This window comes from Aquarana catesbeiana, linkage group LG03 (assembly GCF_042186555.1).
Source record: "Aquarana catesbeiana isolate 2022-GZ linkage group LG03, ASM4218655v1, whole genome shotgun sequence".
NCBI lineage: Eukaryota > Metazoa > Chordata > Amphibia > Anura > Ranidae > Aquarana > Aquarana catesbeiana.
In genome coordinates this window covers 515,972,393-515,999,532 of record NC_133326.1, presented here as the reverse complement: position 1 = coordinate 515,999,532, position 27,140 = coordinate 515,972,393, and the positions used below count along the sequence as shown (strand labels likewise).

Below are 27,140 nucleotides of genomic sequence, written 5' to 3'. Positions count from 1 at the left end.
AAAAACCTACCATGGCTGAGGAAAGAGTAAAAATGAACAGGGGCTGCAGTGTTGAAAACAGTTGCAAACATTTCATGGCCCCGATGCTCACTCTGACCAGCCACCCCCTTTCAGGGGAGGATGCCATTTGAAGTGTAGGCTTTCCAGAGCTTGAGGGAGACCCTTTTAGCTCCTTTTTTGGGAGTGATTCAACCCCCCCCCCCCTTCTGAATATAGCCCGATACACAAAGCAGAGGTACTACTAGAAGAAATCGCATCTATTGCTTGAGCAATAGTCAGCCGCAGCTATTAACGCTCAGTGTGATGCAAATGGTAAAGGTGTTCAAAAAGAATACTTGTGTCACCAACCTCTTTCACCCTCGTGTCCCTCCACAGCTTGCAGAAATAACACTAGTGCTTTTAAAAACACTCTTTCCTGCACTGGGCATTGAAGGACGCCAACGCTGTTTTAAGCCCCACCCCCCTCTGTCGCCTACTGCCCACCTCCTTTTTTGAAAGAGAGAAGAAGTTTTCCTGCGCAAGCGCGGGCCTCAGATCCTATGGGATCTTACAGAGAAGGAAGAAAATGGCAAGGAGAGCCTGGAAGCTGCCGAGTAGTGCGGCGTGATGTTTTTGGTTTTTTTTGTTTTTTGTTTTTTTTTTTAGTGTTTCTTCCTCTTGAACCCCCCCCCCCCCCCCCCCAGACTAACCGGAGGTCTGCTGCTGGCTGGAGGAAATGGAGCCTGTTGCTCCGGACAATGTGATAATTCAGTTAGGAAAAAAAGGGTGAATCAGAGGTGCTTGGGACGGTTGGCTATCCTCCCCTGATTCCCCCCTTTTTTCCTAACTGAATTATCGCATTCGTGTTGGTGAAACGCTCCTAGCAGCGGTCAGTATCACTGTATGTAAACCTGTTGTATGTCATGCTGTCTCACATGACTAGGTTTCAATCATTATGTACATGTTTGGGATATTTATTTTATCACTATAGATCCAACTTACAACTTTGAAAATAATAAGCTCGGTTTAGTCCCTGAAGATGATAAAAACCATGTGTGTTTTTTGAAACACGTTGGCTGGTCTGTCGTCCTGACAGCTTCTGGGCTTTGGTTCATAGTTGGTCTTTTAATTCTGTGTTTTTTTATGTATATGTCTTGGTTTTACCCAATGCTTTGTATTGTGTTTTTCACCATGAGTTGCCTATTCATGTAATAATAAAAATGTAATTATTTTTCTATATTCTCTCTGTCTGTGATCCATTCAAAGTCCCACTTTTGTGAGGAAATTGGTCTTACTAAAAAACTGAGATACTCTCAGTAGTGGGAGGGGTTATATAGAGAGTGCACTTTTTATCTTAGGGCGTGCCAGTGTCCATCACCTAAAGGTGGCCTATAACCCACATAGTAACTACTACGGCTCTGTATCCTGTGATGTACGATAAGAAATTATATATCTTTCACATATCTCTTGATTTACACTTGTTTTAGTGTTGTGCTGGCTATTTGATATACGTTTGCATGTCAGCGCAACATGCACCAATTTTTCTATACATAAAACTCTGGTTTTATCTCGTAGTCAAATAGTAAGATGTACCCCATGTACATGTTTATGGGGTCTTTCACCCTAGCAAACCACTGTCTTTATTGGTTGTTAGTTATTTTTCCATGGCCAATAGGTTTTTCTTACACGGTTCACAGTAGTATGGAACATAAGATTTAGATTTTAAACCTAAACCATATTCTAGCTGAAAAAAAAAAAAAAACAAAAAAAAAACAAAAAAAAAAAAAAACTTTGTTTAGATCAAATTTTGCATGCCTGTTTGGAGAATGGGGGAAAAAAAATTTGGAGTTATTTACTGGTAATATCTTTTCCAGGACAGACACCTATGGAGAGACCTCGGCTCCTCCCTTCTTAGGAAACACCGCCGAGCCTAGATTTAAAAGGCATGCTTTCCCGCCGGCTCCTCAGTTCTTCAAGAGCAACTCCAGCCAGCTGGGGAGACACAAGAACACATCATACACCATAAATTACTTTTTGATGGTTTCAGAGTCAGGAACCCAAAAGGAAACCAACCAGGGTGGGTACACGGTGCTGTCCTGAAAGACTGCTGGAAAAGATGTTACCAGTAAATCAACTGTAATTTTCCCATATCGTCTTTCATGACAGCCACCTATGAGAGGATAAGCGAGCACTTACCCTTAGGGTGGGATTACGGCTTACAGGGCTGTATCCAAAGAGCCTGATCCCTTTGCTGACAACAAGATCAGCCTCTAGTGTCCGGTAAAAGGTGGGAGAGCTGAATGCACAGATCTGGCGTGGAGTAGCATCAGCTTCTCTGAGATCTCCCTACATATAGGCTTGTCTGATTGTTAGCCAATGCCATTGTCAGGACACCTGAGTCCAGGTGACAGATGCACTCCGTAGGAGTCAGAAGTGTGCCGCTAAGGTAGTGGACCCTAGGACTGACTGCTGCGGAGTGAACTCTGGGAGGTTCAGGAAGCAGGTCTACTGGAGCACCAACACAGATCCCACTGGGAGCTAGAGCATAGATTCCCCAGGGCGCGGAGTCTAAGAGCCAGCAGGTGTTCACCACAGCCTCTAGTGGTGAGGATGGACTGCGCTGCAGTCTGGCTCCAGGTCACAGCCCCCAGGGTCTCACAGCTTATGCTCACGGTAGACTACAGGAGAAAGAGCAAGGAAGCAGCAGGCTGGAACAAGGATAGTAAAGGGATAAGCCAAAGGTCGGGGCGACTAGCAGACAAGGATAAACATGGAACACGCCAAAGGTCAGGGTCACAAGCAGACAAGGATAGTCGAGAACAGGCCAAGATCGGTAACTGGAATCAGACGTAGGAGACACAGCAAGTTGCACACGAAAGCTAAACACACAATGGTTGATCAGCAAGGTTGGCTTGCAATGTACAGGTTAATATAGTGTTTCTAATTAGAGGCTGAGGTGGAGCTATGCTGAGGGAGGATTATATAAGCAGTCAGGTGAGGGTGGCTGGCCTCTAAAGGTGAACACAGCAAGGAGAGGCAAGCTGACAGAGAAAGATTACTGCATAACCATGACACCCATCTTGCCCAGGTACTGCTAGAGATTTTAACCTTTATTTTAGTCCCTGCCAAAGAACAAAGGAAGGAAACCCCTTATTGACACATGAACCAAAATTCAAAAGGAAAGTCCCACGGGGCCTGCAATAAGTAAAGTTTGGTCCTACTTGGGAGACTGCAGACCTAAAACTGGTCCAGCTGCCGTAATGCCTCCAAATCTCAGATAAGTGGAGCATAAAATATAATCTTGGAGGGATCCCTCTTAGTAGCCAGACCACCAGATTCCCAGAGCCCTCAGGACAAAGAACCCTTGTCCTTTAAGCCTGTGTGATGCCCACCATAAGACTGCGGGTGGGCGAGATGGCATAGCACCTGGGGAAACGCCAGCACTGAGCGTCGGCATCTACCCAAGAGTACCAATCCTATACCAGTTAAGGCCCAAAGAGGAAGTTTTATGGGAGGAAACCAGAGTTCCCGGAGAAAACTCGAGATCCCAAGGTTAACCGGCCTATAGATGGTCCAGATGGAAGTGCCTGCAACTACAAGAGGATGCCTCCACCAAGTTTAGTCTTAACTTTCGTGATCAGGCGAGATTGGGTGCATTCAGGGTACTGTGGCCATAGCCCAGCATTCCTACCTGTGTCACCCTTGTATTTCACAGGAAGGGCTTTACTGTCTGCTATGCGATTCAAGAATCGCCTCTGGACCAGGACAAATAACAGGTCCCCTGTGGGAGGGATAGCGCACAGTATTGGACATACTGTTTGTCACCCACCACTTGGATGGCTGCCCGTCCTCTTACTGACCGTGCATCAATGTGTGTCTGCAATTGTGTCAGATAATATTCTGAGATGCGTGACACCAGTTTAAATGTCAGAGTAGTTCATTTTCCTACGATGAAAAGAATCACAGGTCCCTTTCAGAAGAGAGAGTTCATTCTCTTGAGCATGGAATCCAACAATACCACCCTGTCTCCCAAGACTAGGCCGGCAAGTCTGGATCTGTGGAAAAAAAAAAAAACAAAAAAAAAAAAACTGTCTGGTGGGAGCAGAGGGTACTGAACCCAAGCCTTCCAAGAAGCTGGACCCTAGTCTTCTTCAGCTTCCATCAGACCTAATGGATAGAAACGCCCTTTCCCACTGCTCTGTACTTGATCGTGGAGCAAGAGTGTTTTTCTTGTCCTCCTGCAACCACCTCCGCCAGAGAAATTCTGTAATGAGGTGGCCTCCTGGTTTCACCATCCAGGCCTTCTCCCACTTCTTAACAAGTGTTCTAGAAACCTGTGTATCTTACTAGGGTCTGGTCACCTGAAGGCATTTAACCCCCCGTGATGCCATCCAGGGAGCCACCCAGTGGCGTAGCGTGGGTTGTCAGCACCTGGGGCAAGGCAAATAATTTGCGCCCCCTAACCTGTGGGCTTTTAGCACTCCCCGAGTCCCTTCGAATACAATAGCACTGACCTACCTGATTCCTATACTGACCACTACACTAACCTACTTGATTTCAACACTGACCAACCTGGTTCCTTTACTGACCATTACACACTACACTGAGAACTACACTGACCACTATACTATACTGTCCACTACACTGACCACTATACTGTCCACTACACTATACTGTCCACTAAACTGACCACTACACTGACCACTATACTATACTGTCCACTACACTATTGACAACTACACTGTCCACTACACTGACCACTATATTGTCCACTACACTGTCCACTATACTGACCGCTACACAGTCCACTACACTACACTGACCACTATACTGTCCACTACACTATACTGTCCACTACATTACACTGACCACTATACTGTCCACTATACTATACTGTCCACTACACTGAGAACTACACTACACTGACCACTATACTATCCACTACATTACACTGACCACTATACTGTCCACTACACAACACTGACCACTATCCTGTCCACTACACTACACTGACCACTATACTGTTCTGCCTACAGTCTTCCTATACTGACACTACATATACGGCGCCTCCCCCCCGCACCCATCCATCCCTCACCTTCTTGTCCTGCATCGGTCCGGACTCCGGAGGAGGAGGAGAAGAAGACAGCGGCCCCGGCGGCTCACACATTCCAGTGCTAGTCTCCCCTGCACTCCAGCCGCCATGTTCAGTGTTTCCCGGTGCACTGTAATTGGGCGTATGGGGGTTATGTGAGGGTGCGGGACTTCAGGAGCAACCGCGATCGTGGACAGGCCAGCCCCACTCTGCACATGATCCCCATACGCCCAATCACAGGGCGCCGAACACTGAACATGGCGGCCAGAGCGCGGGGGACACAGGAAATTTAAATTAGGAGGAGGCAGCCAGTAGTGACACTACTGGCATGAAATTGCGCCCCCCCTAAATGTCGCACCCGGGGCCACGGCACCCCCCGCACCCCCCACGCTACGCCACCCCCTGGATATTGGGCCCTGGTCACCAGAGATCCCCTGTTTAGTTTCCTATCGGGTGCATACAGGTGATGTGGCCATCAGGCACCATCCGTCCGGCAACCCTGTAACCTCAAAACACTAGTGAAACATGCAGGGTGCTAGCTTGGATGGGATTCGAACTCATGACCTCAGTGTTTAAGGCACAGTTTAGGTGCAACACCTTCAATGTGAGGTAATTTTCTTCACTGTTTGTGGGTTGACCAGGAGAACCTGAAGACCCTTGCCTGAAGATTTTAGGGGAGCTGGTTTGCTGGTTCTACACAGGCAAAGTTTTCACTGCAGTGCCTATAGTGCAGACTATATAGTGCAGTGTGAGCTGACCCTTCTGGTCATGAGTGCACGCCACCCAGCCAATGTGCTAGGTATATCCAATGCCAGCATGTGTTTGGGGCATGTAAGATACCACACACACACACAACACAGGGAGAACCACCAACTTGACACAAGTACCGGAATGTTGGGGATCTGAACCAACCACCCCAGTGCTGCCAGGCAGAATTGTCAGCCACCCAGGCCTTCTCCCCTGGATAGCCTCGGCAGAGCGACCAGGAGATCGCTCATGGAATGGACTTTCAGCCCCATCGAATCCCCCAGAGCTGCCACTGCATAAAGTGACTTGTCAAAAGGTCAGAAGGAGCTGACATGAGGATAAGATCCTATGTCTCCAGGAAGACTACCATGGCTACACTGGTTGTGAGCTATGACTGCCTCACCATCGTTGCCTTTCGGCGGCCAGCCTCGTATTTTACCACACACACTCCATACACCTCATGCAGAAGGGGAAAAATATGTTTCCCCTTCACCCAGTTACAAGAGGCAAAAACTCTCAAAGTATGTGCATGGAAGAAGAAACGCTTCAGGTTTACCTGCGAGGTGCTGGGGCCTGCTTTCGCTGCCTGTGCAGGTTTCGCAGGGGAGTCCATCCCACCCCTTTGGTGGTCCGCAGCCTCTGCTGGGTCTTCACTTTTTGAACACCAGCGCCCCTGAAACATTGCCCACTGCCCTGTTCCACCAGCAGGGAGTTGCACAGTACCTAGGACACGCACAGCTTCTCAGGTTCCCAGCAGACCAGTCAGAGCCCTAAGGAATGGCTTGAACTCACAGCAGCCAGAGGACTTACCACCAAGCCAACTGCTCCCTTTGTAGTAAAGCATGCTCATCCTATTTCTTCAGGATTAGGACTGGTGAAATAATGGCATGAACCCATGGAGCCAGCACACCCCCCCAGAGCATGCAACACTGAGCCAACTGCTCCTCCGGCAAGTCTGGATCTCTGTTCGCGCCGTATGGAGACTGTAACCTCTCCGGTGCCCACTGATGAGGTCATACACCCCGGAGGTGACCCCACTGGATGCTTCCTGTGGGCCAGCTTGGAGTGCAATAGCTCCGCCCCCTCACACGCTGCGGCTTTCTCTTTCCCCTACACATACCAGCCATGCTGTCGGCGGGGAAAGTACGCTGCCATGCCACCTATGCGACCGCACTTATGGGGACGACATCACCGCGGTGCCTTTTCATGTAACCAACAATTGAAATCTCCAGTCACCCTTTTCCCCCCCGGAGGGGGTCACAGACAGGAAAGGGTATGGAACCCTACTACTGCTGGTGAGGCACAGTCTGGGGCTGTGGGATTTACCACTCGCTCCCTGTTTCTGTGAGGAAGTCCGAGCCTTGGGACCTTCCCCACCAGCCAGACCCGTAAGGGACCACCCCCAGGAGAGCACATAGAACCACCAGCTCCCGGGTCCCATGTGCCTCCTCCCTTCCGACCACCAAGAGGGAACCCCACCTGTGGAGCTGCAGGTGACAGACAGGTAAGGGACGTAACCCCCTGGTCCTCCTTACCTTATGATGGCTGATGTCGGCCATGCCAGGAGTCGACAGGATGGCCCCTGCCTCTAACATGCTCTCCGTGAAAAGGATGGTCTTGCCTCTAGAACCTCCAACCGCCTGTGCGACCTTTTCTGGCTCCACATCAGCCAAAGCCTGGCCTGCCTTCAGCATCCGCGGCTGGAACCGGAAGCCGCGGATCAAGGAGTGGTGCACACCCCCCACCTGAAGTGACATCACCCGCCATACGGCCCCGCTGTGAGCTCCGTGCGGCTCGCAAACAAAAATGCGAGGGGAAGGAGGAACAGCGCCTCCTCTTGAGTCTCCACTGAGAACCTGAAAGCAGGCCCCCGAAGCATCCCACGATACAACTTTCGGAGAGCTGGGGTGGCAACGGAAAAACAGTGTGGCTATCAAGTAACCTCTCTCCGAGGCATCGCACCGCCACTAGAACCCAGATCCCTCTGTCTCCTTCCCGGACATACAGACTTCAGCCTCCCTGGCTGTCTTTAGCCATGGTTCCTCGCAGTGTCTCCTGCCGGAGGAAACCCCAAAAACTGAGGAGCCGATGGGGAAGCATGCCTTTTAAACCTAGGCTGGGCGGTGTTTCCTAAGAAGGGAGGAGCCGAGGTCTCTTACAGGTGGCTGTCCTGCAAGACAATATGTGAAAAAATACACTTACTTGTTAAAAGTCCAGCCCACCACAGCCAGTCCTTCAGGTACCCATGTCCACCTGCACCTAAAAAAATAGACAAAGGCAATGTGACAAAACTTAAAGACTGCTTGTACATACATTTTCCATATCGGGATTAAGTGCAAGTAAAACCAAACCGTTTTTTCAGTTCTAGATAGGAGTAAACTTATAAGATGGGCGGGGGGGGGGCTTAAAAATTTCTGCCAGGGTATTTTTTTAAATTCCCAGCTTAGAGAGTTACCTTAACAACAAGGAGCACATGGAAGAGTGGCCTTAACAACAAGGAGCACATGGAAGAGTGGCCTTAACAACAAGGAGCACATGGAAGGGTGATGAATGTCAAACAAGAAAAATTCCCAGCTCAACCTACCAACCAGCCTGCTAAAAATGGAATTGTCCTGTCTAACATTTCACATTAAAAACAGGGGTTTAGTTTGCACATGTTAGAAAAGTAAATGTCAAAAAGGCAAGCTTGCCTTTTTTATTCAAGCCCAAAAAAATAAATTTGGAAGTAGCATTTTGTTACATGAAGATTTGACTAAAATAAATATGCATGCAACCATACGGTCACAAAGATCTGTGGTGATGGGGCACCAAAATATAAAAAGAGGTTTTGGTCCACATCATTGAAGCCCAGACTTAAAAAAAAAAAAAAAAAAACACACACCTCTACCCATTAGCATTGAGTTTTCCTACCTGCCCGTGTCCTGCCCTGCTCAGATAGATGTAAGAGCCCCTTTTTCTTCAGAATGACACTGCCGCCAATCAGTAAGCTAGAAAACACAGCGAGTGCCAGACCAATGAGAAATTCATAATTGGTCTTGCTTGATGTAATGCTTGCATTAAAGGTCAGGTTTTGGGAAGTACAGTTGGACAGGTCAGCTTCATTCATAATCTGGCAGACCACTCGACGCGAGAGGCAGGTGAGTGTCACCAATGTCCCTGCAAAGAAAGACAATAATTACTCAAAAATGACTAACATTCCAGAACACTACATTGATTGCATACCTTTTACACAGATTTTACTATTATTTCAAACATTCATTAGCATTGAGCATTTCTGGAGGTACTCGCAACCGATAAAACCATCAAATACCAGTCCCAGAGAAACTTCCAACCCTATGTATATGACTACAATAGTCATATACGCCTATCCTATGGCAACATTGGTTACCCACTTGCTGACCACCCTATAGCAGTTTTACTTCTACAGGACAGCAGCTCTGCACCTGATCATGTATTCTGTACTTCTGTCTGCAGGGGGCGCACGTGCTGCCGGCGTGCCACTACTGCTGTGATTATTCACAGTAGAAGCCGATCTGCGGGTGTCAGGCACTCGATATCCGCTGGCAGCTGCTGATTGTCGGGCAGAGACTCAGAACGGAGCTCTGCCTATGTAAACAAGGCAGATCTGTTTTGGCAGGGGGACGGGGAGGGACTGATTTTGTGTTCCTGCAAAGCAGGGACTAAAATCCATCTCTTCCCCTAGTAAAAGCAGCACATACAGTAAAAAACACTGGCTAGGAACACAGTTAACCCTTTGATAACCCTAGATGTTTAACCCCATCCCAGCCAGTGCCATTAGTACAGTCACAGTGCATATTTCTATCACTGTATTAGTGTCACTGGTACCCGCAAAGCGTCAGCGTCCGATTGTTCACTGCAATATCACAGTCCCACTAGAAGGCTGGGTTCACACCTCCCTGCGGAGCGGCTCACAGCAGAGGTCCAGAGCATCCCTGTTCACTGTTTCAGGTCCGATTTCGGCCCAAATTTGAACCCGAAACGGACCAGAAGACGCACAGGACTTCTGTGCAATTCACTCCGCAGCCGTCCCAGAGATGCATGAACCAGCTCCATAGAGAGCCAGTCAAAGGCTCCTGACATGCGAATTGGATGCATGGAAATAGCCGCATCCAATTCACAGTAGTGTGAACCCAACCTTAGTCACCGATAGCCGCCATTACTAGATTAAAAAAATTCCATAAATATATACCATAGTATACCACGTATTTCGATTGTAGCAGAATACAACCAGTCAGGTTATGGATAAAGGGAAAGAAGGATCCACATGCAATCTGTTGCTGCCAAAGCCCTGTTTCACAGAAGACACGGTTTCTATATCTTCCTTGAAAAAAAAAAAAAAAAAAAACAATAACAGATTGCTATGCAACGTGGATAAAAGTCTCAAACTATGTTGTTTATATTTTATAAGACAGTAGTTCTGGATATGGAGTTAGCTACCAGAACATGATTTGCATGTACAGTATCTCACAAGACTGAGTACACCCCTCACATTTTTTGTAAATATTTTATCATATCTTTTCACATGACAACACTGAAAAAAATGACACTTTGCTACAACATAAAGTAGTGAGTGTACAGCTTGTATAACAGTGAAATTTGCTGTCCCCTCAAAATAACTCAACACACAGCCATTATTGTCTAAACCGCTGGCAACAAAAGTGAGTACACCCCTAAGTGAAAATGTCCAAATTGGGCCCAATTGGCGATTTTTCCCTCCCCGGTGTCATGTGACTTTCTAGTAATATAAGGTCTCGGTGTGAATGGGGAGCAAATGTGTTAAATTTGGTGTGATCACTCTTACTGGTCACTGTAAGTTCAACATGGCACCTCATGGCAAAGAACTCTCTGAGGATCTGAAAAAAAACAATTGTTGCTCTACATGAAGATGGCCTAGGCTATAAGAAGATTGCCAAGACCCTGAAACTGAGCTGCAGCATGGTGGCCAAGACCATACAGCAGTTTAACAGTACAGATTCCACTTAGAACAGGCCTCGCCATGGTCGACCAAAGAAGTTGAGTGCATGTGCTCAGCATCATATCCAGAGTTTGTCTTTGGGAAATAGACCTATGAGTGCTGTCAGCATTGCTGCAGAGGTTGAAGGGGAGGGGCAGCCTGTCAGTGGTCAGACCATGCACCGCACACTGCATCAAATTGGTCTGCATGACTGTTGTCCCAGAAGGAAGCCTCTTCTAAAGATGATGCACAAGAAAGCCTGCAAACAGTTTGCTGAAGACAAGCAGACTAAGAACATGGATTACTAGAACCATGTCCTGTGGTCTGATGAGACCAAGATAAACTTATTTGGTTCAGATGGAGTCAAGCGTGTGTGGCGGCAACCAGGTGAGGAGTACAAAGAAAAGTGTGTCTTGCCTACAGTCAAGCATGGTGGTGGGAGTGTCATGGTCTGGGGCTCCATGAGTGCTGCCGGCACTGGGGAGCTACAGTTCATTGAGGGTACCATCAATGCCAGCATGTACTGTGACAAGAGCACGATCCCTTTGGAGACTGGGCCGCAGGGTAGTATAACACCATAACGACCCCAAACACACTGAAGTAACTGTTGCAATATTATACAATCTAGTATATCCTATATAACTATTGCTTATATGTATCAACTTGTCTAGTCCCTATACTTGCTAGTCTAATCTATCAGAGTATGCTAGGCCTAATGATATAGTGTTAACTATGAAGACAGACACCTTTGCTTAGTGAAAACAATATGTTCCATTTATTTCCCAAGGAATTAGGAAACTAACATAAAAGTATTAAAAAGGTATTACAATGTTACATAGCTTACAATCAGAACACAATATACTAAACAGCAGATATCTACAACATATAACACAAGAATATACTTATCACATCCTCTTAGAATAGACTCGTCCTGCTGGTCTCAAGTTATTAAAAGGAGAGCTGTGGGCCTCATGGAGTTTAGGCCCGAGCCAGCACCCAGAACAAGGACTCAAGATGGCAGAGCCATGAGGCTTGCAAAGACCAGCATCAGCAGAGAGAAGGAACAGAGAGAGAAATTGCCTTTGTGTGCTCCTTTCATTCAAACATACATGCCTACTCGTAGCCATCCCCATTTGCCTTCCATCCAATAGATATTGCCTTCAAATGTCCGCCCATGCTCCAGGAAGCATGCAATATTGATCCCTAGGGGCAGCGTTTGTCCATGAATCATCTCTATTAGTCCTGTGTCAAATCTCCATAGACATCTTGGCATCAGTGGCTCTCTTGGAAGCTTGTAATCACACATCACAGCAGGTGGGTTTGAGCCAAGCCATTGTTATTCTGATTACAAAGCTTTGATGTGTTTCATTCCAACTGAGGCTACCTGGCTGTATCAACCAGGAAGTGAAATACCAGAAGTATGATAATAAACCATGTTGCTATCCAAAATATGCCGCTTTGCTCCTAAAGAGCACACACCACCCTTCTTCAGACACGGCTCCTATTGAACAGTCCATAACTGTCTTAACGCGTGTCGCTCCCCAACATGGGTTCCGTACCAGTACCTATGGAACAGTCCTTAACTGTCTTAACGTGTTGCATTCTTTCAACACGTGCTTCAGAAACAGTCCATACTGAAAACTCTATAAAAAATTTAGCGCATGTAAAATATAAGTGTGATATGCTCCCAAAGACCACAAACCTATCAACCAGGTGTGGTAAATGGAGCAAATAAAAACAAACAATCTGAGTCAAAAAAAAAAAAAAAAAATAGTTGTAAATAAAGACCAGAGTCACTAAATATGTACATAAAGAAAGTCTCCGAGCAATGGTGGATGTTCTGAATGTTGGAAGCAGACTTGGAAGAGGACTTGGAAGATCACTACATGGACACTTCCTCAACTCACAATGGCATCAAAACAGAAAATGGTAGGCGTAAACTCTTACCGAATCCAGTGGACTCCCCTGTCTTAGACATGGAGTCATGAAGACATGGTGCCACCCAGGGCATGTGGAACGATATCCGGACCGTCAAAATTGGCAGGCAAGTGGTTCACCGGTGCTGGCCTGGTCATCGGATGGATGTTCACGGTAGATGCAGGCTGGATGATGCCAGCTGGGATGCACAACATGTGATGGAGATCAGGCATTTACTTCTTTTATGCAAAGAGAAAAATAAAGCCTCTCCGTGGTACAGATAAAAAAGGTATCTTTTATTGCTAAAAAAAAAAAAAAACAAAAAAAAACGATCACAATAAAGGTCAAGGGCAACATAAGAGATGGTGTGGAAGCCAGACGCGTTTCGACCCATAGGTCTTCTACTGGGGCATGAACCACCAGCTCAGAGTTGCCAATATTTATAAATAATACATAAAATTAGAACAAATCACAAGAGGAGAGAATAACTTGATGTGATAGGGCGACTAGATGTCAGCTGATCAAAAGAGGGGCAACTGCACGTAGTGCGACCAATCATATCCCACAAGTGAAAAAGAAACAAACTCAGCAGTCAATCGGTGAATTGGCAAGAGGCATATAGGTGTTACACCTCCAAATGCCACATGTCAAACAAAAGGATATGACGTCCGGCCCAAAAGGGCACCAAACGTCAATCCTAAATAATATACTGAAGGACAGGCGGACTTAACAACCAATAAGAACAGCCCACAGTAACTCCATCTAAGGCTGTAGGTCGGCGTGTTCCACCTTGGAGTCCTACATTGCGTACAGTGGCGTGCCCAGCGTATGACTCCAAGGCACGTGACTGTGGGCAAACATCGTACGTAATCACGTACGAGGAAGTCTCGCGACCTCTCGAACGTCCTGGCCGCGTCTCTTAACAAAAGACAGAGACCGAGCATGATCACGTACAGATGGATCTGACAGCGCATCTAACATGGAGGGGACGCATAGCGTCCCGGCCAGGAAGTACGTGCAGCCAACGTGACACAATAACTCAATGTCCCCCAGACTAATAAAGACCGGAAGTGGAAATCCGAAGATGTCAAATTAATATCCTAATGTAAAAACATTAATATAAAATACATATACTAAAAGGCGATCCTGCAAGAACTACTAATATACAAAAATGGAAATAGAATGGTAATCCAATTCCCAAACATGAAAAGTATATTAAAGAAATAACATATAAGAAAAATGTATATCCCTTATATATAGTGAATGGCAATACTGGGTGGAAGGGGAGAATCTCTGTGATTGATTAATCAAAGAGTTGAGGTCCCATTCCACGTTCAAACCGAACGGGAAAAAGGACCTCAACTCATATATCCAATACGTTTCGAGGAGCGAAACGCCCTGAAGACATGATTCTCCCCTCCAACAAGGAACAAATCTGTCAATCACTTGGAAAAGAGTCCCGGTCGGGTCTTTATTATGATATTGTAAATAGTGGCGTGGTACCGTGTGTTTGCTTTTCCCTCTTCTGATACCCGTCACATGTTCATTGACATGTATGGAGAAGGTTCTAATTGTAAGGCCCATGTACTGCTTGTGGCAAGGACAAGTAAATACACGATATATTGTAATGAACAGGTGGTGAAGTGTTTCATGCTATATATTTGAGGTAACCGTCGACTTGAAAGTGGTACTTTTACACCTTCCTCCAGAGTTAGAGGCACACCTTACATTTGCGGCAAGGATAATAGCCCTTACATTCCTAGAAGAATGTAACTTTTTTAAGTGGATCTATTATGTTAGGGGCCATTTGTCCTTGGATGGATCGTGAAAGTTACATTCTTCCAGGAATGTAAGGGCTATTATCCTTGCCGCAAATGTAAGGTGTGCCTCTGTAACTCTGGAGGAAGGTGTAAAAGTACCATTTTCAAGTCGACAGTTACCTCCAAAATATATAGCATGAAACACTTCACCACCTGTTCATCACAATATATCGTGTATTTACTTACTTGTCCTTGCCACAAGCAGTACGTGGGCCGTACAATTAGAACCTTCTCCATACGTGTCAATGAACATGTGACGGGTATCAGAAGAGGGAAAAGCAAACACACGGTACCACGCCACTTTTTACAATATCATAATAAAGACCCGACCGGGACTCTTTTCCAAGCGATTGACAGATTTGTTCCACATTGGAGGGGAGAATCATGTCTTCGGGGCGTTTCGCTCCTCGAAATGTATTGGATATACGAGTTGTGGTCCTTTCTCCGGTACGGTTTGAACGTGGAATGGGACCTCAACTCTTTTATTAATCATAGAGATTCTCCCCTTCCACCCAGTATTGACATTTACTATATATAAGGGATATACATTTTTCTTATGTTATTTCTTCAATATACTTTTCATGTTTGGGAATTAGATTACCATTCTATTTCCATTTTTGTATATTAGTAGTTCTTGCAGGATCGCCTTTAGTATTTTATATTAATGTTTTTACATTAGGAGATTAATATGACATTTCCATGGATTTCCACTTCCGGTCTTTATTAGTCTGGGGGACATTGAGTTATTGGGTCACGTTGGCTGCACGTACTCCCTGGCCGGGACGCTATGCGTCCCCTCCATGTTAGATGTGCTGTCAGATCCATCTGTACATGATCACGCTCGGTCTCTGTCTTTTGTTAAGAGACGCGGCCGGGACGTTCGAGAGGTCGCGAGACTTCTTCGTACGCGAGCACGTACGATGTTTGCCCACAGTCACGTGCCTTGGAGTCATACGCTGGGCACGCCACTGTACGCAATGTAGGACTCCAAGGTGGAGCACACCAACCTACAGCCTTAGACGGAGTTACTGTGGGCTGTTCTCATTGGTTGTTAAGTCCGCCTGTCATTCAGCAAATTATTTAGGATTGACATTTGGTGCCCTTTTGGGCCGGACGTCATATCCTTTTGTTTGACATGTGGCATTTGGAGGTGTAACACTATACGCCTCTTGCCAACTCACCGATTGGCTGCTGAGTCCGTTTCTTTTTCACTTGTGGGATATGATTGGTCGAGCTACGTGCAGCTGCCCCTCTTTTGATCAGCTGACATCTAGTCGCCCTATCACATCAAGTTATTCTCTCCTCTTGTGATTGGTTCTAATTTTATGTATTATTTATAAATATTGGCAACTCTGAGCTGGTGGTTTATGCCCCAGTAGAAGACCTATGGGTCCAAACGCGTCGGGCTTCCACACTATCTCTCTTATGTTGCTCTTGACCTTTATTGTGATCACTTTTTTTTTTATACAGTATGTATCGTTTTTTTAAGCAATAAAAGATACCTTGGGGGGGGGCGTGACCGGAAGCTGTCCTGTATGGAAGCCTGAGCTCTTAGCTCTCCGTCAGCCCACAGCCTAACGGCCTATTAAGGAGATTTTTCACACCTGTATATGGGTGGAAACAGGAGAACAAGATCCTTTAGGACCGGAGGATCATCTCAACCACCTCCCGGCCCTTCTGCGACCCTCCGAGGGTACTTTAAGCTGCCTTCCGTCTCCGACGGGATGGACAAGATGGCACCGACGACATCCGCCTCCTCCACGAGGCCGCCGCTACCGCCGAGCTCACCTCCACCATCGAATCCACAGAGTATAACAGCATCAGCTCGGGAGACAGGCGGGCTGCAACACAGGGACCCAGGTGTGGCGAGTCCATCTCAGTTTGTGCTCTGTTGGTGTGTGTTTGCTGTCTGTTGGTGTCTGTTGGTGTGTGTTTGCTGTCTGTTGGTGTGTGTTTGCTGTCTGTTGGTGTGTGTTTGCTGTCTGTTGGTGTGTGTTTGCTGTCTGTTGGTGTGTGTTTGCTGTCTGTTGGTGTGTGTTTGCTGTCTGTTGGTGTGTGTTTGCTGTCTGTTGGTGTGTGTTTGCTGTCTGTTGGTGTGTGTTTGCTGTCTGTTGGTGTGTGTTTGCTGTCTGTTGGTGTGTGTTTGCTGTCTGTTGGTGTGTGTTTGCTGTCTGTTGGTGTGTGTTTGCTGTCTGTTGGTGTGTGTTTGCTGTCTGTTGGTGTTTGCTGGGTTGCATTTTGGGGACTTTTCCTTTTAGTTTTTAATTTGCCTTTTGCTGTCACTTTTTAAATAGCTTTTTTTTTTTTTTCTTGTTTCATCAGTCTATCAATTAAAGGGGTGTGGTTAATTGCTCACAGGTGCCTATTTAACTTGTTGTAGGACTCAGTCTGAGCGTGCTCAGTTTGAAGCTGTGGAGCTTGGTGTAAGTGGAGCTGGATTAAGTGGGAGTTAAAAACAAGAGTTTAAAACAGGAGGTTATAACAGGGGTCATAGTACCTGTGTAGTGTGAGTATCTGAGTGTTGTCTGAGTAGTGTGTGTGGATCGTTAGTACTTGTGTATTGTGTACCTGTGTATTGTCTTGAGTATTAGTGCCAGGAAGCTAGTTGTTGTTAGGTAATTTGGACAGGGTAAAATCCCCAAATCCTCACCAAATTTAATAGGTACGATGCCCGGCGGGTGTGGAGAGGCGACTCTTTGTACATCTTGCCGCATGTATGCGTTCCTTGATCATCCGATCGAGGGCGAATACTGCTGTGCAAAATGTAAGCACATTGTTTCCCTGGAAGCCCAGGTTCTGAATCTGGGGAAGCAACTGTCAGCACTGAGAAGTCCCTCCATACTAAAGGTGAGCCAGGAACGTACACGGCAGGTGCCGGCAGGGGCCAGCACAGAGGCGGGTGGAGACAAAGAGGTGCAGGCACTAGCAAAGAGTAGATGGGTGACAGTCAGGAGGGGTAGAGGGGGAAGTGCCAGGGAGGCCGATCCAGGACTGGAGCATCTCAATAAGTACGCCCCATTGAGTCACATTGGTGTAACCAGTCAGGGACCAGCACTGCTGGAGATGAGGGACTCTCCTAGCTGCCAGGGGAAGAACTCCTCCAGTGAGAGTGGGGGGGCAGCAAAGGGAAAGGAAAGACAGATTCTGGTGGTAGGGGACTCAATTCTTAGAAGGACAGAGAGGGCAATCTGTAACCAAGACCTGAAGCGCCGAACAGTATGTTGTCTACCGGGCGCTCGGGTTCGGCACATCACGGATCTTGTGGACAGATTACTGGGAGGGGCTGGGGAAGACCCTGCTGTCATGGTGCACGTTGGCACCAATGACAAAGTCAGAGGCAGATGGAGTGTCCTAAAGAACGATTTTAGGGACTTAGGAGCTAAATTGAGGAAAAGGACCTCCAAGGTAGTGTTCTCAGGAATACTACCGGTACATCGAGCCACACCAGAGAGGCAGAGGGAGATTAGGGAAGTAAACAAGTGGCTGAAGAGCTGGTGTAGTAAGGAGGGGTTTGGGTTCCTGGAGGACTGGGCCGACTTCTCAGTCGGTAACCGGTACTATAGAAGGGACGGACTGCACCTAAATGAGGAGGGTGCAGATCTGCTGGGAATGAAGATGGCCAAAAAGTTAGAGGGGTTTTTAAACTAGGCGATGGGGGGGAGGGTCCAGAGACAGTGATAGCCAGCGCGGAAGATATTCCAGAGGGTAGTATTGGGGGCATTAGTGGTAGGTTAACCAAAGCACAAAAACACAAGGTGAGTATAGTAGCAAGTCCAAGTTGCAATCTTGAAACACCCAATACGGAGGACAATATGCGACCGGTCTAAACTATGTGGCATGTTCACCAATGCCAGGAGCCTGGCGGACAAGATGGGTGAACTAGAGATACTGTTGTACAAGGAGGATTTGGATTTTGTGGGAATTTCAGAGACCTGGTTCAACAGCTCTCATGATTGGCTGGCAAACATTCAAGGGTATACCCTATACAGCAAGGACAGAGAGGGTAAAAAAGGGGGAGGGGTATTCCTATATATCAAGAATAATGTACAAGTGAATGTGAGAGATGACATCACTGAGGGGGCTAGGGAGGAGGTGGAATCTTTATGGGTAGAGCTCCAAAGGGATGAAGCTAAGGGGAAAATAATACTGGGAGTATGCTATAGGCCCCCTAACCTGAGGGAGGAAGTGGAGACGGATCTCCTATCACAAATTGGATTAGCAGCAAGGATGGGAAGTGTTATCATAATGGGGGATTTTAATTATCCAGACATAGACTGGGCGGAGGGAACCGCGCATTCATTTAAGGCTCGCCAGTTCCTTAGTGTCTTGCAGGACAATTTTATGGGTCAGATGGTAGACGCACCAACTAGAAATAAAACATTACTAGATCTACTGATTACCAACAATACAGACCTGATAACAGATGTGGAAATACGGGGCAATTTAGGTAACAGCAATCACAGGTCAATTAGTTTCAGTATAAATCACACAAATAGGAGACATGAAGGGAACACAAAGACACTGAATTTCAAAAGAGCCAACTTCCCTAAACTACAAACCTTGCTAAAAGGCATAAATTGGGATAAAATATTAGGAACAAAGAATACGGAGGAGAGATGGGTTTGCTTTAAGAGCATATTAAATAAGGGCATTAGCCAATGTATCCCATTGGGTAATAAATTTAAAAGAGCGAACAAACATCCTGGATGGCTTAACTCCAATGTAAAAATGCATATAAAAGCAAAGGAGAAGGCCTTCAAAAAATACAAGGTTGAGGGATCATCCACAGCATTCAGAATTTATAAAGAATGCAATAAGAAATGTAAGGGTGCAATTAGGATGGCTAAGATAGAACATGAAAGACACATAGCGGAGGAGAGCAAAAAAAAATCCCAAGAAATTCTTTAAGTATGTAAACAGTAAAAAAGGGAGGACAAACCATATTGGCCCCATAAAGAATGAGGAAGGACATCTGGTTACAAAGGATGGGGAGATGGCAAAGGTATTGAATTTATTCTTCTCCTCAGTCTTCACGAGTGAATCGGGGGGCTTCAGTAACCAAAACTGCAGTGTTTATCCTCATGACACAACACAGGAAGCACCTACATGGTTAACAGAGGACGGAATTAAAATTAGACTTGAGAAACTTAACATTAATAAATCACCGGGACCAGATGGCTTGCATCCGAGGGTACTTAGGGAACTCAGTCAGGTGATTGCCAGACCGTTGTTCCTAATTTTTACAGACAGTCTATTGACTGGAATGGTACCAGCTGATTGGAGAAAAGCCAATGTAGCACCAATATTTAAAAAGGGCCCAAAAAACATCCCTGGGAATTACAGACCAGTTAGCCTAACATCAATAGTATGTAAACTCTTGGAGGGGATGATAAGGGACTATATACAAGATTTTAGTAATAAGAATGATATCATTAGCAGTAATCAGCATGGATTCATGAAGAATCGTTCTTACCAAACCAATCTATTAACCTTCTATGAGGAGGTGAGTTGCCATCTAGATAAAGGAAGGCCCATAGACGTGGTGTATCTGGATTTTGCGAAAGCATTTGACACAGTTCCCCATAAACGTTTACTGTACAAAATAAGGTGCGTTGGCATGGACCATAGGGTGAGTACATGGATTGAAAACTGGCTACAAGGGCGTGTTCAGAGGGTGGTGATAAATGGGGAGTACTCAGAATGGTCAGGGGTGGGTAGTGGGGTTCCCCAGGGTTCTGTGCTGGGACCAATCCTATTTAATTTGATCATAAACGACCTGGAGGATGGGATAAACAGTTCAATCTCTGTATTTGCAGACGATACTAAGCTAAGCAGGGCAATAACTTCTCCGCAGGATGTGGAAATCTTGCAAAAAGACCTGAACAAATTAATGGGGTGGGCGACTACATGGCAAATGAGGTTCAATGTAGAAAAATGTAAAATAATGCATTTGGGTGGCAAAAATATGAATGCAATCTATACACTGGGGGGAGAACCTCTGGGGGAATCTAGGATGGAAAAGGACCTGGGGGTCCTAGTGGATGATAGGCTCAGCAATGGCATGCAATGCCAAGCTGCTGCTAATAAAGCAAACAGAATATTGGCATGCATTAAAAGGGGGATCAACTGCAGAGATAAAACGATAATTCTCCCGCTCTACAAGACTCTGGTCCGCCCGCACCTGGAGTATGCTGTCCAGTTCTGGGCACCAGTCCTCAGGAGGGACGTACTGGAAATGGAGCGAGTACAAAGAAGGGCAACAAAGCTAATAAAGGGTCTGGAGGATCTTAGTTATGAGGAAAGGTTGCGAGCACTGAACTTATTCTCTCTGGAGAAGAGACGCTTGAGAGGGGATATGATTTCAATTTACAAATACTGTACTGGTGACCCCACAATAGGGATAAAACTTTTTTGCAGAAGAGAGTTTAATAAGACTCGTGGCCACTCATTACAATTAGAAGAAAAGAGGTTTAACCTTAAACTACGTAGAGGGTTCTTTACTGTAAGAGCGGCAAGGATGTGGAATTCCCTTCCACAGGCGGTGGTCTCAGCAGGGAGCATTGATAGCTTCAAGAAACTATTAGATAATCACCTGAATGACCGCAATATACAGGGATATGTAATGTAATACTGACACATAATCACACACATAGGTTGGACTTTATGGACTTGTGTCTTTTTTCAACCTCACCTACTATGAAACTATCTCCGCCCCACACATCCCAGGCTGAACGGCAGCATGAACTCTGGGACACAGCGCTGGGCCTCACTACAGCCACATACACGCAGTGCTCTGTGGCCTTCCCAAGGCTGCTGCGCACGGCCTCAGACCCGATCCTATCCCAGGGAGGAGATGTGTTCTCTACCCCCTCACTGCAGTCGGGCGACTTTCCCCCGCTACCAGCTCCAGAGTATGCCCAGGGCCTGGGAACCCTAACAGCGGAGCAAACTGGAGAAAGTACCCCCCAGCAGGCGCATTATCCTGCTCCAGACTCGCCACAGCCACAAAGACAATCTCGCCACGGTAACCCCAAATCCACAGAGTGGGGGACAGGACAGGCAATGTCTTATGCTCAGGTGACCAGCTCCCCGAACCTGACCCATATGGATGTGACAGCAAACGGTCACCCCTCTCCTTCACAGCTACCTATGTGGGGCAACTCGCAGGATCCCCAAATGCAAACCTGGGAGTCACCGCGTCCTGCGCCCCCTGCCCCTCAGCGTGAATCTTCCCCACCACATTATCCACAACAACAAATGGGGGTTGATCCCCGATTTCAGCAGGCCCCATCATGGCAGGCCTGCCTCCGAGCCATCCCCACCAAAGAGGACTTTAAACTCCTTATTGAGGAGGTCAAATCTGCCTGTCGGGCGGAAATCCAAGTAATTCATGCCAACCTTAAGCATCTCTCAGAGAGTGGAGATAGCGGAGGAGGAAATTCAAGAGACCAAACTAGCCGTGCATCGCACCCAATTACAGGGAGCTGACCACCATCTAATGCCCCGGAACATGCAGCGCCATATTGAAGATTTGGACAATAGGGGGCGCAGAAACAACATCTGTGTTAGGGGCCTACCTGAATCAGAGGGCCCTGAAGATTTACACGAGACCCTGCAATCTTTATTCAATAATCTTTTGGGGGACCCCCCGAATAAACCCAGAGAGATGGATCGTGCACACCGTGCCTTGCGCCCTAAAGGGCCTATCTCCAGACCCCGTGATGTTATATGCAGGGTCCATTCCTTCCCTTTAAAAGGAATACATCATGCGAAAAGCCTGCATCGCCAAGAAGGTGGTCTATGAAAACACACCAATTCAGCTATACCCGGACCTTTCTTGGATTACTTTGCAGAAACGCAGACTTCTTCAACCTCTACTCACTTCACTACAAGAAAATAATATAATCTACCACTGGGGTTTCCCTTTCAGCTTAACAGCTCATCGGCAAGGCAAATCAGCAGTGTTGCGATTCCCTGAGGACTTGGACAACTTCTGCGACACCATGGAAATTCCTGTTCCTCGTCTTCAAGAATGGGACTTAGTGGAAACACCAACGCCACCCCCATCGGTCTGGCAGAGGATCCCTCCAACTAAACGTCCTAGGGAACGCTCGAGGGTCTACTAAACCTAGGCATGGTTGACTGCCATATTAGTTTCTCCTGATATACCCATCAGCCTTATTTGCACTCCCCTTAGGCCTCCTACCCGATATCTTGTTTAGTTCATTGGGCATCCCCTAATGGAGACTTGAAAGTGGTAATCTTCTGATCGCTAGACCCCCTATAGGACAACCTTACTAAAGTTCCCCTTTTTTACCTTGTCAGGGTATTTGAGTACCATTGTTTCTGTTTTTTGCGGTCCTCTATGTCCCCCCGACCTGGGCCCTAATTCCGGGCTCTGGCCGGGAGGACTTACTGGAACTTAATGGATCCCAGGTGGTTTGAACTGCTTGGGACTTTATGGCAATGTATACTTTTAATTACTAAGTTTCTAACCAATCTTTTTTTTTCCTCCTCTCCTTATATCTTTTTTATCCACCCCCTCCCCCTTCCTGATGAGACATTTGCTCGGGATGGTCACCTGGACGTGTCTTGCGCATGGGTCCCCTCCTTTCCTGGATGTCGAGGCACTCTTGCGGGTGGATCAGCTAAGTAATCTTGAGTCCACACACATTCACGACCATGGCTAAGATTATGTCACTTAATGTCCATGGTTTGAATTCAAATAGAAAAAAAAAAAAAAAAACAAGACATCTTGCGTTGAGGGAGCTCAGGCATTCTGGGGTGGATGTGGTCCTGCTGCAGGAAACGCATTTTAATAAAGGAGACGCCTTCACCTTTGCATCCAGACAATATCCTCAGGTTTACCAGGCATTTAGCCCCCGTAAGCGAGCAGGAGTCTATTTAAACGGGGTTCCCCCTTCAAATGTGCTGAGTCTTATAGATCCACGGGGACACTACATTATTTTGCGAGGTCAGTGGCACACACAGGCGGTCACTATCTGCACCCTGTATGCCCCTAACTCCCGACAAATTAATTTCCAGTCTAAAGTATTTGCACAACTCTTTAGATCCTCCAATTAATATTTGATCATTGGTGGGGACTTTAATCTATCCCACTCAGTAGGTCTAGATCGCCACGTAATGAACCCCCCACAGGTCCACAAACCCGCACGGCTCGGGACTCAAAATTATTTTGCCAAATCACTAGACGTTATGCCTTATTTGATATATAGCAGGCCCTGCACCCGAGAGATAGACAATACACATTTTTTTCTGCCCCTCACCGCATGCACTCCCGTATAGACTATTTCTTTGTCAACAATGCCACCCTTCGCGCCACTAAGGATGCCCAGATTTTACCTATTTCCTGGTCCGATCACGCCCCTGTAACTATGTCCTTAGAGATAGGCATCCCTACCCGTAAACCATGTAACTGGCAATTAAACAATTTCCTCCAACACACCCCATCTAAAATTGGAACTAGAGTCCACATTGCAGAACTATTTTATTGAAAATGACACCTCTGATGTCTCCCACTCTACTCTCTGGGAGGCCCACAAGGCGGTTCTCAGAGGGCGTTGTATAGCGATCTCCTCAGCCATGAAGAAAGATGCGAAAGCTTCTAAACTCCAAGTTGAAAGAGATCTTAGGGCCCTAGAACTCCAATTTACAAACTTCACCATCCATACCTCTGCTTAAAAAAAATTGTCTGCTTACGGACTACCCTCCGAGACCTAGCAATGGGTCATGTGGAGAAGGCACTTCTTAGACTAAAACAAACCTACTATGACAAAGGAAACAAAGCCCACTCACTATTGGCACGCAAATTGTCAGAACGCTCCCACACGACCGCCCCCCACCAAATAAAAGATAGAAGAGATGCACTTTTATCACACCCTCAGGACATAGCTCGGGCCTTTGGGGAATTCTATACAGCCCTATATAATGACCCTGAGATTCCACAGGACCCTCTCCCCCCCGAGCTGGTTGACCGCTTGCAACATTATTTGGATGAAAGTGGAATTCCAAAGCTACAGGCGTCGGACTTGCTTTCCCTCAATGCCCCTATCACGGTAGAAGAATTGACAGCCACCATTAAAACTTTGCCATCACATAAATCCCCCGGCCCGGATGGCCTCCCCTATGAATTCTACAAGACATGTCTCCCGATTCTCCTACCTCATTTGTGTAGGTTGTTTAATGCCTTTCTTCAACAAACCCCTATCCCTTCAGACATGTAGAGGTCATACCTTACGTTAATCCCCAAGCCTGACAAAGATCCTTCATTATGTGCAAGTTATAGGCCAATCGCACTTCTAAACTCCGACCTAAAAATTTTTACTAAACTCCTCTCGATGCGATTGAACCTGATACTCCCCTCTTTAATACATAAGGATCAGGTGGGCTTTGTCCCCCTCCATCAGGCTGGGGACAATACGAGACGGATTATTGACCTCATAGATGTGGCGAACAGGGACAGGTTGGAGACACTAGTCCTTGGGTTGGATGCCGAAAAAAAACTTTTGACCGACTTGGCTGGCCCTTCCTGTTCGCCACGTTGAAATGCATGGGGTTCCGGGGCCCTTTTTTACAGGCCATTCAACACTTATACACAAATCCCACATCTCAGGTGAAGACCCCCTTTGCTCTGTAGTCTGCCTTTCCGATTGCGAATGGGACCCGCCAGGGGTGTCCACTCTCGCCACTATTATTTGCGCTATGTGTTGAGCCTCTGGCGGCTTCCGTTCGAAAAAAATCTGAATATACACGGGGTCCCGGTGCAGGGAAGGGAATTTAAATTAGCACTGTTCAAAGATGACATTATACTTACCCTGACCCAGCCTAGGATCTCACTTCTCAATTTACATGCTGAACTCGACCTTTTTCGATCTCTTTCTGGCTATAAAATTAACGCAGCTAAATCAGAGGCTTTACCTATCAATATCCCAGCAGCAGAGACCCAGCATCTACAGCAATGCTTCCCAGATCACTGGAAGACAACAGCCCTGAAATGTTTTTTGGGTTCAGATCACCCCTCTATACACTACCCTATACCGTGCCAACTTTCCTCCCTTGTTCAGGTCCATAAGGGACTTACTACAAAAATGGAAGGCTCACCATATCTCCCTCCTGGGGAGGGTGGCCTCTGTTAAAATGACCATCCTTCCCAAACTTCTTTACATCTTCCAAACGCTTCCCATCCCAATTCCACATACGGACTTGAGGAAACTTCAGGCAGATTTAGTGCGCTTTGTTTGGAATTATGGGAGACATTTCTCGTTCTGTCTTAACGGCGGCGCGCTCAGAGGGTGGGTTGGCGTTCCCTGACCTGCATAAATACTACCAAGCTGCCCAACTATGTGCCCTGGCCTCTTGGTTTCCCCAGCGGTCTTACAATAGATGGACAGAAATTGAAAAAATATGGATGGCACCCATACATCCAAATAGCATGCTCTGGAATGCAAATGTGGATGTGGACTTGGCCCGGCTTCTGGGCCCCATGCTCCACCTTAGATCACTCTGGCGTAGATTATCCCGAGTTCATGGGCTGGGCTCGGAGAGGTCACTCCTCACGTCATTCCTTTACAATCCCAGAATGCCTGCAGGCCTTACACATCAGATGTCTTTCCCATGGGTGACAAGGAATTTATTCCACTTTGGTCATCTGGTACATCCATGTACACGTAGAATGCTCTCATTTCTAGGTATTTTATGGGTACCTGCAGATTAGACATTATGCCCAATCTTTCGCTCCAAACTTACAATTCTCAGTGCCAACTCCATTTGAGAGTTTGATGTTAGAGGGTTCGGCACGCCGAGGTTTAATTTCAGACATATACTGGGTTCTAAATTCCTACTGCTTTAATACCCTGGGAGAGGAAATCCCAGAAACGACATGGCGGACGATTTGGTCTCAGGCAGATAAGAGTTTAGGGAATTCTTTTTTTTTGGTATCAGACCTGACATTCTCCATGCCATTTACCCTTCCAGTTCAGATAGATGCTGGCGTTGTCAGGGAGACAGAGGGACCTTGTACCACATTTACTGGACTTGTCCTAAGATAGTGCCTTTTTGGACGGAGACACAGCTTTTACTGACCCGTCTTTTGGGTGTGCAGGTTCTCAGAACCCCGAAATCATTCCTCCTTGGAGTTTGTTTTACAGATACCCAAGCATTCTAAAAAACTGCTCAGACATGTCCTGACGGCCGCGAGATGCCTTATTGCCCTTTACTGGAAACAACGGGACCCGCCTACTCAAACGGACCTATACACCAGAATAAAAGACAGAGCTGATGGAAAAAATGACAGCTAGATTGCAAGATAGATTGGAAGCACATGATAAGGTCTGGGAAGAATGGCATAGACGGGAAGACACGCCCTGAGTCAGTGGCAGAGCCCCCCCCCCCTTCCCATCTTATTCTCTCTTTCTTTTCTCTACTGTACTCTTTTCCCTTTTTTCTCTTTTGATTTTGCTAAGCTCCATGTTGAAACCTACTTGTTAGCTACTGAATGTTACATGGAACTTGATATTAATCTTTTATATTCAATATATTATTTACTGATGCTCGATATCTGCCAACTTTACTGCTGGACTGTTGAAATTTG

At 46.5% G+C, this 27,140-nt stretch overlaps 1 protein-coding gene across 1 annotated transcript in view; it reads right to left on the bottom strand.

The window, feature by feature from the left end:
• NIPAL4 (NIPA like domain containing 4) overlaps nucleotides 1-27,140 on the bottom strand; it is a 60,261-nt gene that overhangs the window by 14,799 nt on the left and 18,322 nt on the right. Inside the window, exons 2-3 of the mRNA XM_073621170.1 lie at nucleotides 8,729-8,974; nucleotides 8,021-8,077 (exon numbers count right to left, since the gene is read on the bottom strand). Coding sequence (XP_073477271.1) covers nucleotides 8,021-8,077; nucleotides 8,729-8,974 — 303 coding nt within the window. The remainder of the gene's footprint in view (nucleotides 1-8,020; nucleotides 8,078-8,728; nucleotides 8,975-27,140) is intronic.